This window comes from Drosophila rhopaloa, unplaced genomic scaffold (genome assembly GCF_018152115.1).
Source record: "Drosophila rhopaloa isolate 14029-0021.01 unplaced genomic scaffold, ASM1815211v1 contig_115, whole genome shotgun sequence".
NCBI classification, from domain to species: domain Eukaryota; kingdom Metazoa; phylum Arthropoda; class Insecta; order Diptera; family Drosophilidae; genus Drosophila; species Drosophila rhopaloa.
The window spans coordinates 15,168,604-15,189,160 of NW_025334990.1; the positions used below are offsets into that span (position 1 = coordinate 15,168,604).

The 20,557-nt window shown below is 41.6% G+C and overlaps 7 protein-coding genes across 7 annotated transcripts; 2 read left to right on the top strand and 5 right to left on the bottom strand.

Annotated features, from left to right (window-relative positions):
- Positions 1 to 956: 956 nt before the first annotated feature.
- Positions 957 to 2,910, top strand: LOC123038087 (cytochrome P450 6a9). Its single transcript, XM_044461681.1, has 2 exons — positions 957 to 2,131; positions 2,188 to 2,910. Exons 1-2 carry the CDS (start codon positions 1,036 to 1,038, stop codon positions 2,604 to 2,606), a joined length of 1,515 nt encoding a protein of 504 aa, XP_044317616.1. The 5' UTR covers positions 957 to 1,035; the 3' UTR covers positions 2,607 to 2,910.
- Positions 2,911 to 3,227: 317 nt separating this feature from the next.
- On the bottom strand, positions 3,228 to 4,941 carry LOC108040929 (probable cytochrome P450 6a19). The gene is made up of 2 exons (XM_017118625.2): positions 3,849 to 4,941; positions 3,228 to 3,785 (listed from the first exon to the last, which is right to left on the bottom strand). The coding sequence occupies exons 1-2, from the start codon at positions 4,933 to 4,935 to the stop codon at positions 3,358 to 3,360; spliced, it is 1,515 nt and encodes a 504-aa protein (XP_016974114.2). The 5' UTR covers positions 4,936 to 4,941; the 3' UTR covers positions 3,228 to 3,357.
- Positions 4,942 to 6,553: 1,612 nt separating this feature from the next.
- LOC108040928 (probable cytochrome P450 6a23) lies at positions 6,554 to 8,267 on the bottom strand. Its single transcript, XM_017118624.2, has 2 exons — positions 7,136 to 8,267; positions 6,554 to 7,068 (listed from the first exon to the last, which is right to left on the bottom strand). Exons 1-2 carry the CDS (start codon positions 8,220 to 8,222, stop codon positions 6,647 to 6,649), a joined length of 1,509 nt encoding a protein of 502 aa, XP_016974113.1. The 5' UTR covers positions 8,223 to 8,267; the 3' UTR covers positions 6,554 to 6,646.
- Positions 8,268 to 8,581: 314 nt separating this feature from the next.
- LOC108040920 (probable cytochrome P450 6a17) lies at positions 8,582 to 10,751 on the bottom strand. The gene is made up of 2 exons (XM_017118608.2): positions 9,654 to 10,751; positions 8,582 to 9,589 (listed from the first exon to the last, which is right to left on the bottom strand). The coding sequence occupies exons 1-2, from the start codon at positions 10,738 to 10,740 to the stop codon at positions 9,168 to 9,170; spliced, it is 1,509 nt and encodes a 502-aa protein (XP_016974097.2). The 5' UTR covers positions 10,741 to 10,751; the 3' UTR covers positions 8,582 to 9,167.
- Positions 10,752 to 11,172: 421 nt separating this feature from the next.
- LOC108049253 (cytochrome P450 6a22) lies at positions 11,173 to 13,363 on the bottom strand. The gene is made up of 2 exons (XM_017130377.2): positions 12,135 to 13,363; positions 11,173 to 11,738 (listed from the first exon to the last, which is right to left on the bottom strand). Exons 1-2 carry the CDS (start codon positions 13,198 to 13,200, stop codon positions 11,305 to 11,307), a joined length of 1,500 nt encoding a protein of 499 aa, XP_016985866.1. The 5' UTR covers positions 13,201 to 13,363; the 3' UTR covers positions 11,173 to 11,304.
- Positions 13,364 to 13,900: 537 nt separating this feature from the next.
- Positions 13,901 to 15,099, top strand: LOC108049245 (endonuclease G, mitochondrial). The gene has a single exon (XM_017130370.2). It carries the CDS (start codon positions 14,048 to 14,050, stop codon positions 14,978 to 14,980), a length of 933 nt encoding a protein of 310 aa, XP_016985859.1. The 5' UTR covers positions 13,901 to 14,047; the 3' UTR covers positions 14,981 to 15,099.
- On the bottom strand, positions 14,989 to 17,709 carry LOC108049244 (T-complex protein 1 subunit epsilon). Its single transcript, XM_017130368.2, has 3 exons — positions 17,486 to 17,709; positions 15,800 to 16,781; positions 14,989 to 15,726 (listed from the first exon to the last, which is right to left on the bottom strand). Exons 1-3 carry the CDS (start codon positions 17,591 to 17,593, stop codon positions 15,188 to 15,190), a joined length of 1,629 nt encoding a protein of 542 aa, XP_016985857.1. The 5' UTR covers positions 17,594 to 17,709; the 3' UTR covers positions 14,989 to 15,187.
- Between the last annotated feature and the right edge of the window lie 2,848 nt (positions 17,710 to 20,557).

Sequence of the window (20,557 nt, forward strand, 5' to 3'; positions counted from 1 at the left end):
TCGGAAATGCCATAACTTTGGTGTTTGTAAAGTTAGGAAGTCGGCATTTTCTATGGGTGTTATATTTGGCCAGCCAATCCGACCTACCAAATTTCATAAGGATCGGCCGATTATATCCTATAGCTGCCATATAACTGAACGATTGGAAATGTCATAACTTTGGTGTTTTTAAAGTTAGGAAGTTGGGATTTTTTATGAGTATTAAGAATGCATCATATGAATAATTTTGGAGAATATAATTTACAGAGTATTCTGCAAGGGTATATCAACTTCGGCTCCGCCCGAAGTTAGCTTTCCTTTCTTGTTTTGTTTTGTTTTAAAACTTGCTTAGATAAAAACAACTTTTCTCTTCATACGCTCTTAAAATTGGTAAAGTGCAAGTCATCGTTATTATTACCTTTTTCGTTTACTTTGGAAGCTGTTCGCAGAGCTCTCCCATCTACAGTTTTTTTTTTGGGGAATCAATGTTTATAGTGTTTTTTTTCTTTTGTTGTGGGATTCTGTTTCAATTTCTCTCTTAGTATTTATAAATTTGCTATGCTTATTTTTCGTCTCGCTTTGTCGCACATATGTACATAGGCAAACGTAATTAAGAGAAGGTATATTATATTATACTTTCCTGACAGATCATTTAAAAACAAAGATTTGTGGACTTGGCCAAAGATTTTTGAAAGAGTAAAAACACCTTACCCTATTTAAAACAAGTTGAGGTAGGTTCGATACGTTTCTATTAAGTGTTATTCAAAATAGAGGGCTCTAACAAAGATAAGAACGGTTCTCTTAAAAAGGAAATTCTCGGCTGATGAAGTAGTAAAGAGAAAACATTAGGTTCTAAATAAAAAAAAGAATAAGTTAATAAAATTGAGAATAAGTAAATCGAATAAATAATAATTGGGTTCGTTCTCAAGCTTTTTGAAGAGCGTGTTCGGCTAACAAACGAAGCGTTTCGTGTTCAGTAGGTTTTTGAAGCTGATCTAGGCTGCATTCGCTGCAATTTTCGTCGGTATTCTAGTTTTCCACACCCAAGCTGATGTCATGGTTGTTTTTATTTATCTATTGACGGCTGTCGCAGTGCTAGTGGGGTATCTGGCATTGAAATGGCGTCGTTCCCTGCAGTACTGGCAAAATCTGGGTATTCCCTGCGAGGAGCCCCACATCCTGATGGGAAGTCTGGCGGGAGTGCAAACTAGTCGATGCTTCTGCGATGTCTGGATGGATTATTATGCCAAGTTTCGTGGAACTGGTCCCTTTGCGGGTTTCTATTGGTTCCAACGACCTGGAGTCCTTGTGCTGGACACTTCCCTGGCAAAACTTATACTGATTAAAGAATTTAATAAGTTCACCGATCGTGGATTCTATCACAACACCGAGGACGATCCTCTGTCGGGACAACTGTTTTTGCTGGATGGTCACAAGTGGAAGTCCATGAGGAACAAACTATCATCTACATTTACATCGGGAAAAATGAAGTACATGTTTCCCACCGTGGTCAAGGTGGGCCACGAGTTCATCGAAGTGTTTGGCCAGACGATGGAAAAGTCCCCAATTGTGGAGGTCAAGGATATCCTTGCCCGATTCACCACTGACGTGATCGGCACCTGTGCCTTTGGCATTGAGTGCAGTAGTCTCAAGGATCCCGAGGCGGAATTCCGGGTGATGGGCCGTCGAGCTGTTTTCGAGCAGCGACATGGACCTATTGGAATCGCCTTTATCAATAGCTTCCAGAACTTGGCCCGCAGGCTCCATATGAAAATGACCCTTGAGGAAGCAGAACAATTTTTCCTGCGGATTGTCAGGGAGACTGTGGCTTTCAGAGAACAGAATAATATCCGTCGGAATGATTTCATGGATCAGTTAATCGATTTGAAAAACAGTCCACTGACAAAGTCCGAAAGTGGGGAGAGTGTTAATCTAACGATCGAGGAAATGGCAGCTCAAGCGTTTGTGTTTTTCGGGGCTGGCTTTGAGACCTCGTCGACTACCATGGGATTTGCCTTGTACGAACTGGCCCAACATCAGGACATTCAGGACCGTGTGAGAAAAGAGTGCCAAGAGGTGATTGCCAATTGCAACGGAGAGGTAACTTACGAATGTATGAAGGATCTGGTCTATTTAGACCAAGTAATTTCGGGTGAGAAAGAAATGAAAAATTAAGCTTAACCCATACTTACATTTGATATCTTTCAGAAACACTTCGCCTGTACACAGTTCTTCCCGTCTTGAATCGCGAATGCCTGGAGGACTTTGTGGTCCCCGATAATCCCAAATACGTCATCAAAAAAGGAATGCCCGTCCTGATTCCTGCCGGAGCCATGCACCGCGATGAGAAGTTATATCCCAACCCAAATACCTTTGATCCCGACAATTTCTCAGCCGATCGCGTCAAGGAACGTGATTCCGTGGAGTGGCTTCCTTTTGGAGAAGGTCCCAGAAACTGCATTGGAATGCGCTTTGGCCAAATGCAAGCCCGAATTGGATTGGCTTTCCTCATCAAAGACTTCAAGTTTTCCGTATGCGACCAGACCACAATTCCCATGGTATACAACAAAAAAACTTTCCTAATAACAAGCGATACCGGTATATTCCTAAAAGTGGAACGCGTTTAATAGTTCCCTTATATAATCACCCCAGTGCTTATCGATGTACTACATTTATTACTGCGGCGTAATATGATAGCTTACTACGTATATTACTAACGACTAACCGCATGAAAATGATTTAGATTACTAAGTATCATTATTTGTCAAGGAATTTACTGATAATTAAAAACGAAAATAAACTTTTATAAATAGTAAGCAACAAACATTTGACATATAGATAAGGGCAAACAATACGTTGTTAAACATATGCTAATTTATCTTTGTGAAAACGAAATCAATAATAAATGTTAATGTTTTCTTTATTTTTAAATGTGGGTAAATGTGCTTTAATATTAGTTCTATATTTTGTCTAAAAGGCGTGGTGCTAGCCTTTCCTTAAATTCTCTCTTAAATAAATCACTTTTTGAAATGGTTCTTAGATAGAAATTAAAACAAGCCAAAAATATCTTTTTATTTTCACTGCCAGTACCTTTCAAAAAATACATTTAGTATTTTAAGTTTTCATTACTTTTTTATTTACTTTGAGGAACTTAAAAATCTGGGTAATAAAATAAAAATGTACATAATAACAACCTTTTAATAATAACAAATTTCTAACAAGGTTAAAAACACAAATTCTTTACAAAATTAAAAAACATTATTAACTCAGCCCTTGAAACTCAATTTGTTGGCATAAAATGTTGTATGCACAATATTTTAAACACATTTTTAAAAACAACATTCTTAAAGAAAATAGAAAAACATTTACAACATTTTTTTAGACTTTCACTACCTTGCTGACATTAAGGTTAAACCCGTCTTCGGAACTCAATAAAATATTCTTAACTTTGAAATTGACTAGAACAGATGTCTTTGTGGGGTGCAATTCAAACTTAAAATTGTGGATGAGCAGGGCCAATCCGACGAAGACCTGCATCCGTCCGAATCGAAGACCTATACAATTCCGGGGACCATCGCCGAAAGGCAGGAAAGTGCAAGGCGGTCGCTTCTTAACCTGCTCCTCATCGAAGCGCTCTGGGATGAACTTTTCCGGCTCCGGATAGAAGTCGGGATCATGGTGGATGCCCAAATTGGAGACCATAACTCCAGTGCCAGGTTCAATGAAATATTTTGGGCTGCTGTGCACATAGGGTTTAGTTGCAATGCGTACCAAAAAGCCCAGAACAGGGTATTTTCTAAGCGTTTCTAAAAAGGGAACGTATCTTTAGGAGATAGTTAAGAACACTATAGAGTAACCAAGTAACTCACCATCTATGACCTTTTCCATATAAGACATCTCTCGCATGCTGTTGTAGTCTAATTGTCCATCATGCTTCTTCAGCACAGTATCGACTTCCATCCTCAGTTTATCCTGAACATCTTGATTGCAGGAGAGTTCATAGAGGGCAAATCCCATGGTTGTGGAGCTCGTTTCAAAGCCAGCCAGAAAGAACGAGTAAACCTGGGCAGCAATCTCATTAAAGCTAAGCCCGTTTTGCTTATCGCCCTTATCGTATTTTAACTTCATATCGATCAGCAAGTCCAAGAAATCGTTCCGAGTTATCTTGTTCTCTACTCTATAGTCTATAGTGTTCCTAACAATATTCATGTAGAATTTCTGCACCGACGGAAGCAGCAGCTCGATTCCCAACATGACGGCTATCTTGGGTGCTCCGAAGATTAGCAGGTCCACCAGCCAGCCATGACGTCGTTCCCTGAGCGCCGCATTACCCATTTGGACAAACTCCGCCTTGGGATCGCGCAAACTATTGCATTCCAGGCCAAAGGCGCAGGTTCCGATCACGTCGGCGGTGAAGCGGGCCATCAGATCGCTGACTTCCAGGGTCTGCGGGGAACTTGAGATCTTTTCATCGATCACCCGAATCAGTTCATGGGCCACATTTAAAACTGCTGGAAACATGGTCTTCACTTTCGCAGGCGTAAAAGCCGGAGTAAGCTTCTGGCGGAGATTTCTCCACTTCTGACCCTCCATAGTAGTTAGGTTACTGGTCAATGGATCATCCCGCTCGTTGTGATACACTCCGCGATCGTGGAACTTGTCAAAGTCGCTGACCAGCACGGTTTTCACAAAATCAATGTCGGTGACAACGATATATTTCCTCGCATAAAGGTAGAAGCCCACAAAGGGTCCGTCGGTCTGGTTCTTGAATTTCAGGTAGCTTCGCTTGATAATTTCGGCCAGCTGCATTGTCCGCCAAAATTCTCGGCTGTTGCCGAGTGGAATATTGGGCGGATCATGTGGAATACCGCGACGCTTCCAGTAGGTGTAGTTTTGAAGTACCCACCAAACAGCGAGGGTAAGAGCACCAACCAGCAAACCAAGTAGGACCGCCATTTCAAGAACACTGAATTGCTAGTCCAAGAAAACGTGGCTTCGACAAAAAAAAAAGAGCTTTGTATTGTCTTATCTCTAGTCGCCCTTTGCTAGATCTAAATCACGAAAATCAAAAGCTTAAAATGGAAATGGTAATAGGAACCATAATCCATATGAAAAAACAAATGGGAAAATATTAAAAAATAATAAATTCTTTAAAATTAGTTTTTTAATGGCGATACACTAAAACTGGCTTCAATATTACTCTTTCTAAAAATAGAAAATAAAGTTTGTGCTATTATAGGAAAACTTATAAGGATTTTTCTGTATTCATTTATCCCTTCCTTTCTTTTAAAATCATTTTCTGGAAACAACATCGATTTACGAAAAATCTTTAAATAATAATATGATAATCATTAATAATACTCATTTTTATACCTTAAAAAAAAAGGGCTCACGATAAATTTGCTTAGAAGTTACCTGTAATATTAATTATTATAAACAAGAACAGCAAATAAATTAGTTTACATTGTAACCGATCAGTTAAACCAGAGATTCAACAATGAACCTATCTTTTATAATCTCACTAGGCAATTCTCTCCACCTTAAGGTAAATTCCATTTTCGGCTTAAAGCAGGATGCTCTTTATGATATCCTCAATTTGGTCTTCAATCCCCGGGGCCGCACTAAACTTATAGCCACTGACCAGAAAGGCCATTCCTACACAGGCTTGCCTTAGCTTGAATAGCAATCCAATGCAGTTCCAGGGACCTTCGCCAAATGGAAGCTAGGACTTCGACAATCTAGCAACGATTGCCTCCTCTGAAAATATCTTGCGCTTTAATTTTTTTCCGTTCGAGACATATTTTCGGATCGTAGTGTATGCCCAGAGCTGGAATTACGACGACTTTGCATTAACTTGGGATCTTCGGGTGAAAAGTCCGACTCGGTCATTCTCGTTAGATGCGCTAGAGCTAGGTATTTGTGAAGTGCTTCTGGTGGGAGAGGTAGTAAATACTACTTAAGAAAAGTTTTAAGTCGTCTCACTTCTCGTTGGTCTTCAATCTGTAGGCGAATGTTTCTCTTACGATTCCGGTGTAGGAGTCGTCCACCTCCTGGTGAAGGGAAAGCCGAAAATAAATATATCTAGCATATTTTGGCAATTGTCACAAATTCCGCGATGGGTGGACCAAACTATTGCAATTCAGACCAGAGGCCCAGTTACCTATTAAATCAGTAGTATACAGTGCAACAAGATGAAACACCTCCAAAACTGGACATTCACCTAAAGTAGTTTTACCATTGAAGATCGTATCCGATTCCTCTCCAACTTCACCACTTTAGAACACAGATAATCATCGATTTCGTTGTAGTAATCATACCCAATTCTCGAAGTGATTTACGTCCTTGATCATTACCAAGATCCAAATTGGGCACCTCAGCAGTTGGGGTGAGATATTAACAGAGACATTCCTCGTACACTTTCCATGCAAAACTAAACTTAAAATCGTTCACCTAAAATGATCTTTAATGGAGTTTAACTTGTACGTATTATTTTCTATTTTTTAGACTGGCGGAAAGTTAGATAATTTTAAAGGAAATTCACATCGCAGTAAATAATATAAATCCGACAATAGAATTACTGTCAATACCTAATATACATTTATTTCTCCCTTTATACTCAACAAAATCGTATTTACAGGAATAAATAATTATAACCTGTATTATAATCTCATTTGGAAACCTTCTCGACTTTAAGGTGGATACCGTTCTCTGCGGATATTAAAATGCTCTTCACGACAATCTTCATAGGTATTTGTGTCTCCGGGGCCACACAAAACTTATAGCCCCTGATCAAATAGGCCAATCCCACACAGGTCTGCATTAATCCAAATCGAAGTCCGATGCAGTTTCTGGGACCTTCGCCGAACGGAAGCCAGGTGCACGATGATCTCTCAGCGATTGCCTCCTCCGTGAAACGCTCCGGCTTGAACTTTTCCGGTTCGGGATAGATTTCCGGATCGTAGTGAAAGCCCAGAGCTGGAATTACGACGACTGTGCCCTTGGCAATGAAATACTTGGGGTCCTCCGGTGAAAAGTCAGTCTGTGTCATTCTCGTAAGATGAGCCAGCACTGGGTACTTTCGAAGAGTTTCTAAGGAGTTAAAAAGGCGGCTTGGATTAATTATTATAACCCAATTAAGTGTTTGCAGATGACTCACCCATTACTACCTGTTCCAGATACTTCATTTCCTTGACTCCCTCGTAGGTGAACTCGTTATTGTGCTTGCCCAGAACATGGTTTATCTCCTCCCTGAGTTTATCCTGAACATCCTGATTGCGAGCCAGCTCGTAGAGAGCGAATCCCATGGTCGTAGAACTCGTCTCGAAGCCAGCCACAAAGAAGATGAAAGCCTGGGCCAAAATCTCGTTAAATGACAGACCATCCTCAGTGTTTCCCGCCTGTTCCTTCTGGTACATTTCGATTAAACTGTCCATAAAGTCATGGCGCTTCTCCTTGGTCTTCAATCGGTAGTCAATGGTTTCTCTTACGATTCCAGTGTAGAAGTCCTCAACTTCCTGAACGTTCAACTTAAGATGCAAGCGGCGTGATAGCTTTGGAAAACCGAATAGGAAGAAATCCAGCCATCCTCCATAGCGACGATCAACGATCGCCCGTTTTCCAATTGTCACAAAGTCTGCTTTTGGATTGTGCAAACTATTGCAATTAAGACCAAAGGCGCAATTGCCGATTACGTCAGCCGTGTAACGTGCCACCAGATCCACAATTTCGAGAACTTCACCTTGACCTGAAGTGATTTTACCGCTGAAGACCTTCTCCAATTCCTCACCCACTTTTACAACAATTGGAAACATGTTCTTCATTTTGCCGGACGTAAAAGTGGGAGTCAACTTGTGCCTCAAGTGCCGCCACTTCTGACCTTCGATGCTGAACAAGGTAGCCGAAAGCGGATCATCGATCTCGTTGTAGAAAATGCCCCGATTCTCGAAGTGATTGAAGTCCTTGATCATCACTCTCTTGACCAGTTCCAGGTCGGTGATTACAGCGGTCCGGGTGAAAAAGAAGTAGAACCCGGCGAATGGGTAGTCCGAACCCTTGTACTTCATATAGTAGTCCCGAAAGATATGGGCAATGTGTCTTTTCTTGGGCCAATCCTTGATGTTTCCGTAAAGTGGGTGTGGCACATCGTGGGGAATACCTCTGCTCTGCCAATATCCAAGACGACGTCGCGCGAGGTACAAAAGCAACGACACTACAAGTGCGATCAACGACAGTAACAGCGACATTATTCGACCAGGTTCCGCTCCACACTGAACTCAAAAGCGAAATGCTACGACGTTTATAAGGGAACCGTTCTCTTTTAATCTCTCTTACTGAACCCTATTTTTAGCTTTTTCGATAAAGTCGTACATATTTTGTTTTTGCGTGGGAATGCCTCATTTTATAATTTTTTGTTAACTAAAAAACATACCTTAACATATAACACATTATCAAAGGTTGGCTAACTTCGAAAACTCATAAGGCAACTCAAGAGAGTCAATCTTCATGTTTACAGAGAGAAAACTTGTTGTTCTTGTTTCAAACAAAATAATCTCGCTTACGCAACCGAACCGACAATAAAAGGCAATCAACCAAAGTTTGAAAATATTCTCTGCGCACTCAACCAATCATTTAATACACAATTTGGACTCTGCAAATGAAATAATACTTGATTATATTTTCCATTGGGTATAACATTTTCATTTTGCACAGTACTATTACTTTAGATACGTTAATATAAGATTACGAAAATTAATCTAACTTTGTACACAATTTAAATCTTTGTGTGTAATACGGCACTGTCTGGTGAAATAGGCATTTTCCCTGATATTTTCCTTGGCAACCTGTATACAATTGTTCTTATTGATAATCATTCCTAATCACTCTTATCATTCTTGAAGAGTCATTGCTTCCATACGTAATAAAACAAATTATTGTGTTTAGATTTTCCGAGGGCTTTAGTTTTTGCATGGTATTAAAATCAACTTGAGAAAAAGTATACAAATGGAAGGTATGGAACTATAAATTTGATTACAATTTCTCAGCTTAATTTATAATACAAATCCAATTTTTTTAATATTGATCAAAAATTAATTTATTTTTATAAATAATAGTTAACAATTTTGTTACCTACATTATAGGTCTCAGCAGTTGCGAATCTCAAGTTAGGGTTACTAGTAAATGATATAAACCTATTTGGAAAGCTTCTCAACTTTCAGATGGATACCATTTTTGGCGGATAAAAGAACGCTTTTCGGTACAACCTGTATAGGAATTTCGGTCTCCGGGGCCACACTAAACTTATAGCCCCTGATCAGATAGGCCAATCCCACACAGGCCTGCATTAGTCCGAATCGAAGTCCAATGCAATTCCGGGGACCTTCTCCAAACGGAAGCCAGGTGCATGAGGGTCTTTCAGCGATTGCCTCGTCCGTGAAACGTTCCGGCTTAAATTTTTCCGGATCTGGATATATTTCAGGATCAAAGTGAATGCCCAGAGCTGGGATCACAACGTTTGTTCCCTTGGCGATAAAGTACTTGGGGTCCTCAGGTGAAAAGTCCGTCTCGGTCACTCTCGAAAGATGCGCCAAAACGGGGTATATTCGAAGAGTTTCTAGGAGCAAAAGTATTAATTACTTTTTTGTTTTACAATATAATTTTAACTTATAGAACTTTACCCATGACGACTTGCTCCAAAAACTTCATTTCCTTGACTCCCTCGTAGGTGAACTCGTTGTTGTGCTTGCCCAGAACATGGTTAATCTCCTCCCTGAGTTTATCCTGAACATCCTGATGGCGGGCCAGTTCAAAGAGCGCGAATCCCATGGTCGTAGAGCTCGTCTCGAAGCCTGCCACAAAGAAGATGAAAGCCTGGGCAAGGAGCTCGTTGAACGTAAGACCGTCCTCCGAGTTGCCAGCCTGCTCATTTTTATACATTTCAATCAGACTGTCCATAAAGTCGTTTCGCTTCTCCTTAGTCTTCAATCTGTACTCAATTGTTTCTCTTACGATTCTGGTGTAGAAGTCCTCCACCTCCTGGACGTTTAGTTTTAGACGCAAACGGCGTGATAACTTGGGAAAGCCGAAAAGAAATATATCCAACATATTTCCATAGCGATGTTCAACGACCGCCCGTTTGCCAATTGTCACAAATTCCGCCTCTGGATTATGCAAACTATTGCAATTCAGACCAAAGGCGCAGTTACCTATTACGTCAGCGGTATATCGTGCCACAAGATCGACAACCTCCAAGACTGGACTTTCACCGAAAGTAGTTTTACCCTTGAATATCGTATCCATTTCCTCTCCAACTTTCACGACTATAGGGAACATGTTCTTCATTTTGCCGGACGTAAAAGTGGGAGTCAACTTGTGCCTCAAATGCCGCCACTTCTGACCTTCGATGCTGAACAAGGTAGCCGAAAGCGGATCATCGATCTCGTTGTAGAAAATACCCCGATTCTCGAAGTGATTGAAGTCCTTGATCAGCACTCTCTTGACCAGATCCAAATCGGTCACCACAACAGTCTTGGTGAAAAAGAAGAAGAATCCAGCAAACGGGTAGCACGAATCCTTGTATTTCAAGTAGTAGTCCCGAAAAATATGGCCAATATGACGCTTATTCTGCCAGTCCTTGAGGTTTCCGAAAAGTGGATGTGGCACATCATGAGGAATATTCCGGCGCCGCCAATACTGAAGATGTCGTCGTGCAAAAAATATAAGCAACGACAATGTAAGCGCGATCAGCGTAAATAGCATCGACATTTCTCGTTCACGTTCCGCTCTAAACTAAATGCGAAAGGCGACTTTAATAAGCTTTTATAAGCTCAATTTCTTCTTTTCCCCAAGATTTCATGTAAGTTCTCTTGATAAGATAGTAACCATTTGTTTATCTGTGTTTTGCAACCTCAACTCTTACTCAAATATATTTTTAATTATGATGATTTATAGGCCAATCAAACTTGTTGTACTCTGCGGGAGAACGAAATTAGATATTTTTTATATATTTAAAAAAAATGATTGTTATTTTTGCATGATTTTATCAGAAAGAAACACGTTATTAAATATCAGATAACCTGGTGAAATACTTTTGTCAAGTTCCTACACCTTAATGTTTTTCTGATAATGCCAGTGACGACAAAAACAAAATAATCAAATGGGTAAAAAATGAGATTAGGTATAATAAAGGTGCATTAGTACCAAGCTTTATCAATGATATATTTACCATTGCGTATATTCATAAAAATTGTATTATAATATGTATTTATACATAGACATTATATACATAATCAAATTAAAATATATGGGTTACTTATTTAATTGGAACCACTATTTTCGCAGTTGGCTAAGTTCTTGGACTTTCAAGTAGATACCATTGGCGGGGCACAGCAGAATATTGGACTTGGCAAACTCGATTTTGGGGTCAGTTCGAGGACATACGCTGAAGTGAAAGTTCCTCAGCAGGTTGACCAGGCCAATGGTCGTCTGCATCTTGCCGAACCTCATTCCGATGCAATTGCGAGGTCCATCGCCGAAGGGAAGCCACGAGGCGGTGGGACGCTGGGCCAGTTGGTCGGCCAAAAACCGCTCCGGTATGAAATTGTTGGGCCATGGATACAAAGCCGAATCATGATGGATGCCGTAGACCGGAATCAGTACCATCTGTCCGGGCTCAATATAGAAATGACGGTCCCCCTTGGCGGCATATAAGTGTCTGGAGATCCGCGTAAGCTGCGGCAGTATGGGATATTTCCGAAGAGTTTCTGGAAAGGAGAAGAGTTAAGCATAATGTAATAAGGTAATAAAAACGTATCAATATCAATCTGATATTTTCATATCTCAAGTTGTTTATGTTTACTTATGTTGTTACCTTATCTGAAGTAAATAATATCTTACACAGATCTATTGTTACATTTTTTCTTAAAAACTTTTTTATCAAATAAACTTATAATATTATAATAATAGCGTCTTCATATTATAATAAGCAACAAGCATAACATTTTTTCATCTGGAATTCATCACAAGTATTATTTACAAAATTATTATGGATTTACATAAAAATAATCCAATTGGTTAAACGATTTTCCATATAACCTTTTTGTCAGTCCCTAGTATACATTAATTTGTTAAGTTCAGTTTGTTGTCTCGGTAAGACCCACCTGCAATGACAAGTTCCATGTAGCGCAGCTCCTGCATGGAATCGTAGGTGAATTCCCCCTGATGCAAATTCAGGGCGTCGTCGATTTCCTGGCGAAGCTTCACCTGAAGTTCCGGCTGCTTGGCCAGTTCGTACAGGGCGAATGCCAAGGTCGAAGCGGAGGTGTCGAACCCAGCTACAAAGAATATGAAAGCCTGGGCGGCCATTTCCTCGATGGTCAGTTCACCCCTCTGCTTCATTTCGATCAGCAGGTTCATGAAGTCACTCCTCACGTCTCCCTGCTCCTCCCTTTGCTTTACAGTTTCCCGGACGATGCCCACATAGAAATCCGTGATGTCCTGATGGATCTGACGCATGCGCAGCAGGCGAGCAAGATCGGGAAAACTCTCGATGAACCCATCGACCAGTTTGCAGTGGCGACGCTCCGAAAAGGCTCTTCTGCCCATTTTGGCAAACTCCGCCTCGGGATTCCGAAGGCCGTTACACTCCACTCCGAAGGCACAACGGCCTATGACATCGGAGGTATAGCGGGCCATCAGATCACCAATCTCTAGGATCCCGCACATGGCACTATCCGCCATTTCGCCGCACACCTGAGCCAGTTCCACACCCACCTCGCACACCGTGGGAAACATGTACTTCATCTTGGCGGATGTGAATGTGGGTGTCATCTTCACGCGCAGGGGTCGCCATTTGGGTCCATCGATGCGGAATAGATGGCCAGTCAGAGGATCATCGCGCTCATTATGGTACATGCCACGATCCTCAAAGTTGGCGAAGTCCCGTATAAGAATCTGCTTGGCCAGTTCCAAGTCCGTGATCAGCACAACAGGTCGCATCATCATAAAAAACCCAGCGAAGGGTGCTCCATTGCTCTTGAACTTCTCATACAGCGGTGTTATAATATCGATGAAGTGCTTCGTTTTCCGGAAACCATCCATATTCCCCACGGGAAACCGGCCGGGGACATTGCCAATACCCCTTCTGGTCCAGTAACTCAATCGCGTGCGCACAAACCAAAAGCCCACCGCCAGGCCGATCAGCAGTAGAGCCACCACATCCAGCATCCTCTCTACACGGATTTCACTTTCAACTGAACACTGCCTCTGGACGAGATTTGCTTCTAATCAGCTCCAGTTCCAAGTTCCAATGTAAACAAGCCCAGGCAGATAACCTCGTCAAATAAAACCTCGGTAGAACGAAACGAAATGGAATCGACAAAGCTCGGATTTGAAAGCTTTGAACTGCGAATATAGATATAGAAGCAAACAAAGTGGAGAAATACAAGTGCAGTGAAACCGTCTTGATCTTGACATATATGTAAGATAAATGTGCATATACGATAGCTTTAAATAGCCCCAACCACTTATAATTATTATTATTTCAAATCGAATATCCAACGGATCCAAAGTGTGTTTTCATTAACCACCAACCAATCCATTAAGTTTATACTTGGGAACGTTTGATCAATTTAAAATAAACATTTATTTTTCATAATCAGTCTTCTAAAAAATAATTGTGGCTTAAATGTATTCCTAAACATTTTTAAATTAAAACTTATACAATAATATATATATATACTGTTAAGCCCCGGATACGAAGTTTTTTTTTTATAATCTGATATATTTTACAGGTTACGGAACCAACTAAATGGCTATTTTTTATTCAATGTAAAGTTAGAAAAACCGAAATTGTTATTTATTTTTATTTTATTTTATAGTATAAATACGTTATTGGCATATTTTTAAAATTTGAAAAACATAAACTATGGAGGTGTTTCCAGCATGTTTTCAAAACCAAAATAGTTTTTTCAGAAACTTATGACTCGGTCACACTGAAGTACCTGAATTGTGCAATAGCGGTCGTCATTTAGTCGTTGTAAGAAATTATAAATTTATTAATTAAACCGCAGAAATGAGGGGACGACGAGTGGGCAGCGTACTAGCCCTTGGAGCCACCGCCCTGGGCGCCTTTTACCTGGGCTCCCACGTGGAGCGTCAACGCCTGAACGATGGATGCACCAATAGCCTTCCCCGCCTGCCGGGTCTACCCACCTTTGGAACTGTTTCGGCGGCCAGTTTGATTCCCGCTCAAGAGGCGAATGTCAGCCTGGCGGCGACACCCTCGCGGATCGGTCAGATCATGAAGTACGGCTTTCCGGGACTGGATCACGTGCGATCCCACTCGGACTACGTGCTGTCCTACGATCGGAGGAACCGAGTGCCCCACTGGGTCTTCGAGCACCTAACGGCGGAGTCGGTGGCCAAGAACGACGCAGTGGACAGGGCCAAATGTGATTTCCGGCAGGATGAGAGCCTCCATCCTTTCTTCAGGTCCCAGAACACGGATTACAGGCGATCGGGATACGACCGCGGGCACATGGCCGCCGCCGGGAACCATCGGCTCCACCAGAAGCACTGCGACGAGACCTTTTACCTCTCAAACATGGCGCCACAGGTGGGCCAGGGATTCAACCGGGATGCGTGGAACACCCTGGAGACGCACGTGCGCAAACTGACCAAGAGCAACTCCAATGTGTATGTCTGCACGGGACCACTTTACCTGCCACACAAGGAGGATGATGGAAAGACCTACGTGAAGTACGAAGTCATTGGGGCCAACACGGTGGCAGTGCCCACACACTTTTACAAGGTCATAGTGAGCGAATCCCCGGACCACAAGCTCCACATGGAGTCCTATGTGATGCCCAATCAAGTGATCAGCAACGATACTCCCATCAGCGTGTTCCAGGTGCCGCCGGAAAGCGTGGAACGCTCGGCGGGATTGCTCTTCTTCGACCAGATCAACCGCAAACAACTGGCCACCATCAATGGCAAGAAAGTCTAGTTGATGTCTTAGTTTGGTTTTAGTGTATTTGACCAGGGATAGCCCCTTTGTATAATGTAATTTTCTTCTTTTCCAAAGAACTTGTGGATTAATAAAAGTAAACAATTAATACAGATGTACGAGATGAGGCGGTGTTCGTGAAGAGATAGCAAAGCGAGGGGATGTGAATCTAAAACTGGATCTGATGCGTGGTGTTTTAGTGGGTCGTTACATGCCGCCTTCGTTCTTCGAACGCACGTCGTCGATCTTGAGTATCATCTTGACGAGCTGCGTGGAGAGGAGGATCTGCTGCTTCTTCGAGTGCAGCGACTCCACCACATTGTGGCTCTTCATGTCAGAATCGCCCGACAGCATGCAGTCCACACCCAGGCTGGGCTTCTTCTCTGCCACCTGGCTGGCCTTCAGCTCCGAGAGCGTCTCGATGGGATGCAGGCCGCTGTTCTCGGCAAGGGCCAGCGGAATGCTCTCCAGGGCCACAGAGAAGGCGCGGAAGGCGTACTGCTCCAGGGTGGACAGCTGGTCGGCCTCCTTGGCCACCGCCAGCGAGCAACTGATCTCAGCCGCTCCGCCGCCATAAACAATACGCGAGTCCTTCACCAGCGAGCGCACCACGCAGATGGCGTCGTGGATGGACCGCTTGGCTTCGGCGATGATCATGGCGTTGCCGCCACGCAAGAAGATGGTTACGGCCTTGGAGTTCTTGCACTCCTCGATGACCAGCATCTTGTCCTTGGAAGTGCCAAAGGCTAAAAGGAGAAAAGGTCAATTAACACAAGGCTCTACTTTATATCAAGCCAATTCTAATGGACGAAGACCTACCCATCTCGCGGACGAGTCCAGCATGACCCAGTTTCTCGGCTGTGAGCTCCTCGAAGCGCGGCACGATGCGTCCACCAGTGGCGATGGCAATCAGCTCGATCTCCGGACCGCCTACCCAGCGCACGGCGGGCAGTTCCTGTTGCAGCAACAGGTGGTTGGCCTCGTCGTCGAAGCCCCACTGGCAGATGGCCAAAGTGGCGCCGGCATCCTTTACCTGCTTGACCATCTGCGTGAACTTCTCCTGCTCGTACTCGCGCAGTGCCCTGTAATCCTCCGCGGAGGTCACATCGAGCTTATGCTTGGTCTTCGGCTTCGGGGGCTCGAACGGGCAGGTGAGGATGGCCAACTTGACGTTCTTCAGCTCCTTGGGCATCTGCGAGTGGCTGAGGGTCTTGTCCACGATGACGCCCTTCACCAGCATCGAGTCCTCCATGCGACCGCCGACCTTGGTCTCGATCTTGATCAGCTCGAAGTTCACGTCCTTTTTCTCGATGTCGGCCACATTCAGCACGGCATCCACAGCCATCTCGGCCATCTGACGATGGCACTTGTTCACGATCTTGCTGCCCAGGGTGGTCATTGCAATCTGGATCAGGGGTTCCTTGTTCTTCGGATCCACTGGGAAGGGCTGGGCGATCGCGTCCAGCTGCTTGATGGCGCACTGAGCGGCTAACTCAAAGCCATCAGCGATACGAATGGGATGGATGCCCCTGTCGATCAGACCCTCCGCCTGCTCCAGCAGAGCTCCGGCCAGGACCACAACGCCGGTGGTTCCATCGCCGATCTCGTCGTCCTGCGACTGCGACAGCTGCACCATCAGCTTGGCAATCTCGTGGTCAACCTCCATCAGCTTCATGATGGTGGCGCCGTCGTTGGTCACAGTCACATCGCCATCGGGGCTCACCATGATCTTGTCCAGACCCTTGGGACCCAGAGAGGTCTTCAGAGTGGAGGCGATCTGGCGGCCGGCCATAATGTGCGTCTGTAAAGGAGAAGGAAAGGGAAATTAATGACGTTATTTAGAATTCTATTACTACCTATCTTTGCTAAACCCAGTTTATAGGTTTCAATCAAAATAACTAATAACTCCAATACAGATCTTATTGGTTCTTTTAAAATGATTAAAGTTTAGACAAAAGCAGTTGCATCTATACCATAGATGTATTAGAATACAACTAACTTATGATAATACATTTGTTGTTTTTGAAGATAGGTAAATAAGTTCATATTATAACACCAAATTTGATAGTTTCAGTTAGACTTTGTCTTTTAGGGCATTTTTATTGTATTCCCTTCAATATCCAAACTTTTCACAGTGCGCGTGACTCAGCCGGCAATGAAAGAAAAACATCTGGTCGGCGTTTTAACCTCAAAATCCGCCAGACAGTTAAGTTTTGTTAAACTCTTTGTTTATCAATGCAACTAAGGAATAAATTAATGCTTGAAGGTCCTGCTCACTCTTTAGGCAGGATATATGCATCATTTTTATTAAAGCTAACGACTGTCAGCCCATTCCAAACCGGCTTCATAGAACATCTGGAATGTTCCACAGACGATGCGTCATTCTTGGTGCTCATTTAAGAAAAGGGTCTTTAAAGAAGACTTCATTCCTGGGAACTCCTCTGTTAAGGCTCCACCAGGATGAGGAGTCCACTGTCAAGAACCGGCAGTTTTTTCCCCATTTACCTTTATGGCATCTGTTCCTGTGATGCGCTTCTGGCGCTCCTGGTCGCGCAGGATGATGAAAGGCCGACCATATTCGTCGAACGCGAACGTTCCGGGAAAGGCGCTCATGGTTTTTGAGTTAAAAAGTTGACGGATTCGCACGTTTTACCAAGATTTATTTCCCGAGTTTATTTTCCGAAGCTCCAACGAACGAACGACTGAACCTAAATTACACCTAACGCGTTTTGGTTGGTGGTGGAAAACGAACCGATTAATATCGATACACATCAGCCTTCTTTTCTAATTTAAGATACGTATTTGGGGTATTCCCTTTAATAGCCAAATAGTAAAAGTTTTAGGACTTTTATATCGTGGATCCTATAATGTTTCATAAGCAAACTTTGTTTTTTAAAGACGTATAGAAAGCTTTTAATTGTTTAGTTTTCAAGTTTTCTATAACAAGAATACCCAAATAAACTTTGGCTTTCTGGAGTTTGCCTATGAAACATTATACCAATAAGGAAACAAATTTCAGAAAACCGAAGTTTATTCGGGTATATAATATTCGGATTTTTGAAATTTGTTTCATTTTTGTTATAGAAAACTTTAAATCTAAACAAACCAGCTTAACAAAATTTTAATATTTTAAGAAACGATTTTTGGGCGTACAAATTTGTGCAGCTAAATGATAATGAACAAAATTTAAATATCGAAATCATAAAAAAAATCCATGTCTCGATTTTTATTTTTTTAATTAATACCGTGTTTCCGTACATCCTGCAATATAAAGAAGACTTTTGAGAACGTTTTATCCAGACAGCTTAAACACTGAGAGACTAGTTGGCTGATCAAGAATATATACCTTATAGGGTCTTTAGACTAAAATAATAAACCAATATAGAAGGGTTTAAAAAGTAATTTGGGACTAAATATATCAAATGCAAAAAATAATTTTAAACTTTCTTTTTTGATATGTATGACTAATCAATAGTTTATTAGAAATTAATTCAAAACAAAATAAATTCTGGATAACAAGGTTTTCACAAAATCATGAAGATATTTGAGAAATATTAAATAACGTTTACTTTTACTGTTAATCAGAACCTCGTTGAGAAGTGAAGGGCCCTAAATAAATAGTTTGAGAAATATCGATGCTTACCACCTCTAGGCTGGAAAGTATTTTTGCAATTAGTGTGCCCATACCTTAACAACAGAAAATCTCCCGAAAAACCCCCCACCAAAAGCTATAAAATGAAAGTCACGCTGGTATATTTGTCAGTTTTATACTAACTTTCAACGCAATCACATCATAAATAGCTGGGAGGTTTGCACCCCACAAAAAGCCAGTTTCAACACAAAAGTCAAATTTCGTTCAATTCGATTTATTCTCAGTGCGTTAAGTTGCAACCATTAAGTGTTAAAATGCCATCCAATATGAATAATAAACTGTAAGTAGTGGTCTCCATTTGGATGCCATACACAAAGAAAAAAAAAGTGCAAACTCGATTTTGTAGTGCAAGAAAGAAGAAAAAAAAGAGAAATGAAAATAGTGCGAGGGAGTCCACGACCCCTTTCCAATTGGTGGCAAATAGGTTTGGTTGCAATGGTTTGTAGTGCAATAGTTTTAGTGTAACCTGCTAATAAATCGGGTAACGGTGTTGGTTTATTTTCTCACGTACACACACACACATGCATTCACCTAGTCAGGTGCAGCTGTGTGGGTCAGAATGTTTTTTTTTGTAATATCATCTGTGACGCACACAAAGGCAAAAACAAAAGGAACGGCGGAAATAAATAATGAAATTTGTGGCCATGCTTGTGTGCTAGCACGTTTCGTAAGTAAAGTAAATAATTGATTTCAGCTGAAATTGTGAAATTTAATTTTTTACTTTATTATGACTTATTTATTTACTGTTTTTGAGTTCAGTTCAAGATGGCCGACCGCAGGGTTGCCATCCTGTAGTCGCCACTTTGATTATTTTGTTGATTGTAAACACAAATAAATAACAATAATGCATCCGCTTTCCAATAACGTTTTAATAATCCATTTGTTTGCAGGTCTTGTTTATTAATTAATTAGCGCAAAAGACACATCATGTTTGCGCATCTGGCAACGCCGTACCCCACTTTTATTTACAGTTTGACTCCCCTTCCAATTGGAGAACCATTTAATATGCGTGTGTGCGTGTATTGCTTTTTCCTTTGTTTACCTGTTTCGCCTGTTTATTTAAATTATCATTTGGAGAGTATTCATTTGAGCAAAAAAAACGGTGGATTTACCGTTGTTTTTGGGTTATGTGCAACCATATTGTTTATGATTGGAATTATCCAGAAACCAACTGAACTGAAGTCTTATTTTTCCTTCTTGCATGAAACATGGCCATTCATTATGTCATATAACAAACAAACACATACACATAAAGAGCAATTGATATAAACAAGGGAAAATTCCACTCGCCATTGCAGTTTTGCTTTGTTTTTTTTTTTCTGTGGCAAGTGAGATAAAGTGGTGAGAAAGAGACGGCTGTATATACAGAAATATTGGGTCATCAGCTCTTTTTCTAGCAGCTTCTTTCTTTTTATTTCTCCTTCTTTTCCTCCCTCTTTTATCTTATCTTTCCAAACCTCATGAGATCGTAGCCCTTATCGCACCTATTGTTCTGGTGCTACCATATAATTTTGAGTGTGTTTGTTTTATGACATCTTGTTTTGCTTTTGTCTGAAATCCTCCTAGTTGTTTGCTTAGTATACTTATTTTTTTACGGCTGTTGTCCCTGTCGAAAGATTGTACCGTGATCCCCTAATATTTGTCCAAGCAGAACGTTAAGTTTTGATGTTGATTACACAAGCGCACCAATTACGTCTTCTTATCACATATTTTTTATCTAGATCAAATCTAGTTAGTGTTCTATCTATATGACTCGATTTTCTTTGTTTTACTTCACTTGCGCTGCATCGTACGCAGGTAGAAATGACAAAGCTTAGCACCAAGGTTTACATTAAAAGGGTGATTATATAAAAACTCGCATTTAGGACTCGTCGGCATTACTTAGTACTGTTTTTTCGATGACACGTGATCAGCAATACGGGATT

What these genes read in the sequence shown, in the direction of transcription:
- LOC123038087 (XM_044461681.1), top strand. Translation starts at nt 1,036, where the DNA reads ATGGTTGTTTTTATTTATCTATTGACGGCTGTCGCAGTGCTAGTGGGG. An exon ending in TTTAGACCAAGTAATTTCGG is followed by an intron (nt 2,132 to 2,187) that starts GTGAGAAAGAAA and finishes GATATCTTTCAG; the next exon opens with AAACACTTCGCCTGTACACA.
- LOC108040929 (XM_017118625.2), bottom strand. Translation starts at nt 4,935, where the DNA reads ATGGCGGTCCTACTTGGTTTGCTGGTTGGTGCTCTTACCCTCGCTGTT. An exon ending in TATGGAAAAGGTCATAGATG is followed by an intron (nt 3,786 to 3,848) that starts GTGAGTTACTTG and finishes TTCCCTTTTTAG; the next exon opens with AAACGCTTAGAAAATACCCT.
- LOC108040928 (XM_017118624.2), bottom strand. Translation starts at nt 8,222, where the DNA reads ATGTCGCTGTTACTGTCGTTGATCGCACTTGTAGTGTCGTTGCTTTTG. An exon ending in TCTGGAACAGGTAGTAATGG is followed by an intron (nt 7,069 to 7,135) that starts GTGAGTCATCTG and finishes TTAACTCCTTAG; the next exon opens with AAACTCTTCGAAAGTACCCA.
- LOC108040920 (XM_017118608.2), bottom strand. Translation starts at nt 10,740, where the DNA reads ATGTCGATGCTATTTACGCTGATCGCGCTTACATTGTCGTTGCTTATA. An exon ending in TTTGGAGCAAGTCGTCATGG is followed by an intron (nt 9,590 to 9,653) that starts GTAAAGTTCTAT and finishes TTTTGCTCCTAG; the next exon opens with AAACTCTTCGAATATACCCC.
- LOC108049253 (XM_017130377.2), bottom strand. Translation starts at nt 13,200, where the DNA reads ATGCTGGATGTGGTGGCTCTACTGCTGATCGGCCTGGCGGTGGGCTTT. An exon ending in CATGGAACTTGTCATTGCAG is followed by an intron (nt 11,739 to 12,134) that starts GTGGGTCTTACC and finishes TCTCCTTTCCAG; the next exon opens with AAACTCTTCGGAAATATCCC.
- LOC108049245 (XM_017130370.2), top strand. Translation starts at nt 14,048, where the DNA reads ATGAGGGGACGACGAGTGGGCAGCGTACTAGCCCTTGGAGCCACCGCC.
- LOC108049244 (XM_017130368.2), bottom strand. Translation starts at nt 17,593, where the DNA reads ATGAGCGCCTTTCCCGGAACGTTCGCGTTCGACGAATATGGTCGGCCT. An exon ending in CAGGAACAGATGCCATAAAG is followed by an intron (nt 16,782 to 17,485) that starts GTAAATGGGGAA and finishes TCTCCTTTACAG; the next exon opens with ACGCACATTATGGCCGGCCG. An exon ending in TGGACTCGTCCGCGAGATGG is followed by an intron (nt 15,727 to 15,799) that starts GTAGGTCTTCGT and finishes TTCTCCTTTTAG; the next exon opens with CCTTTGGCACTTCCAAGGAC.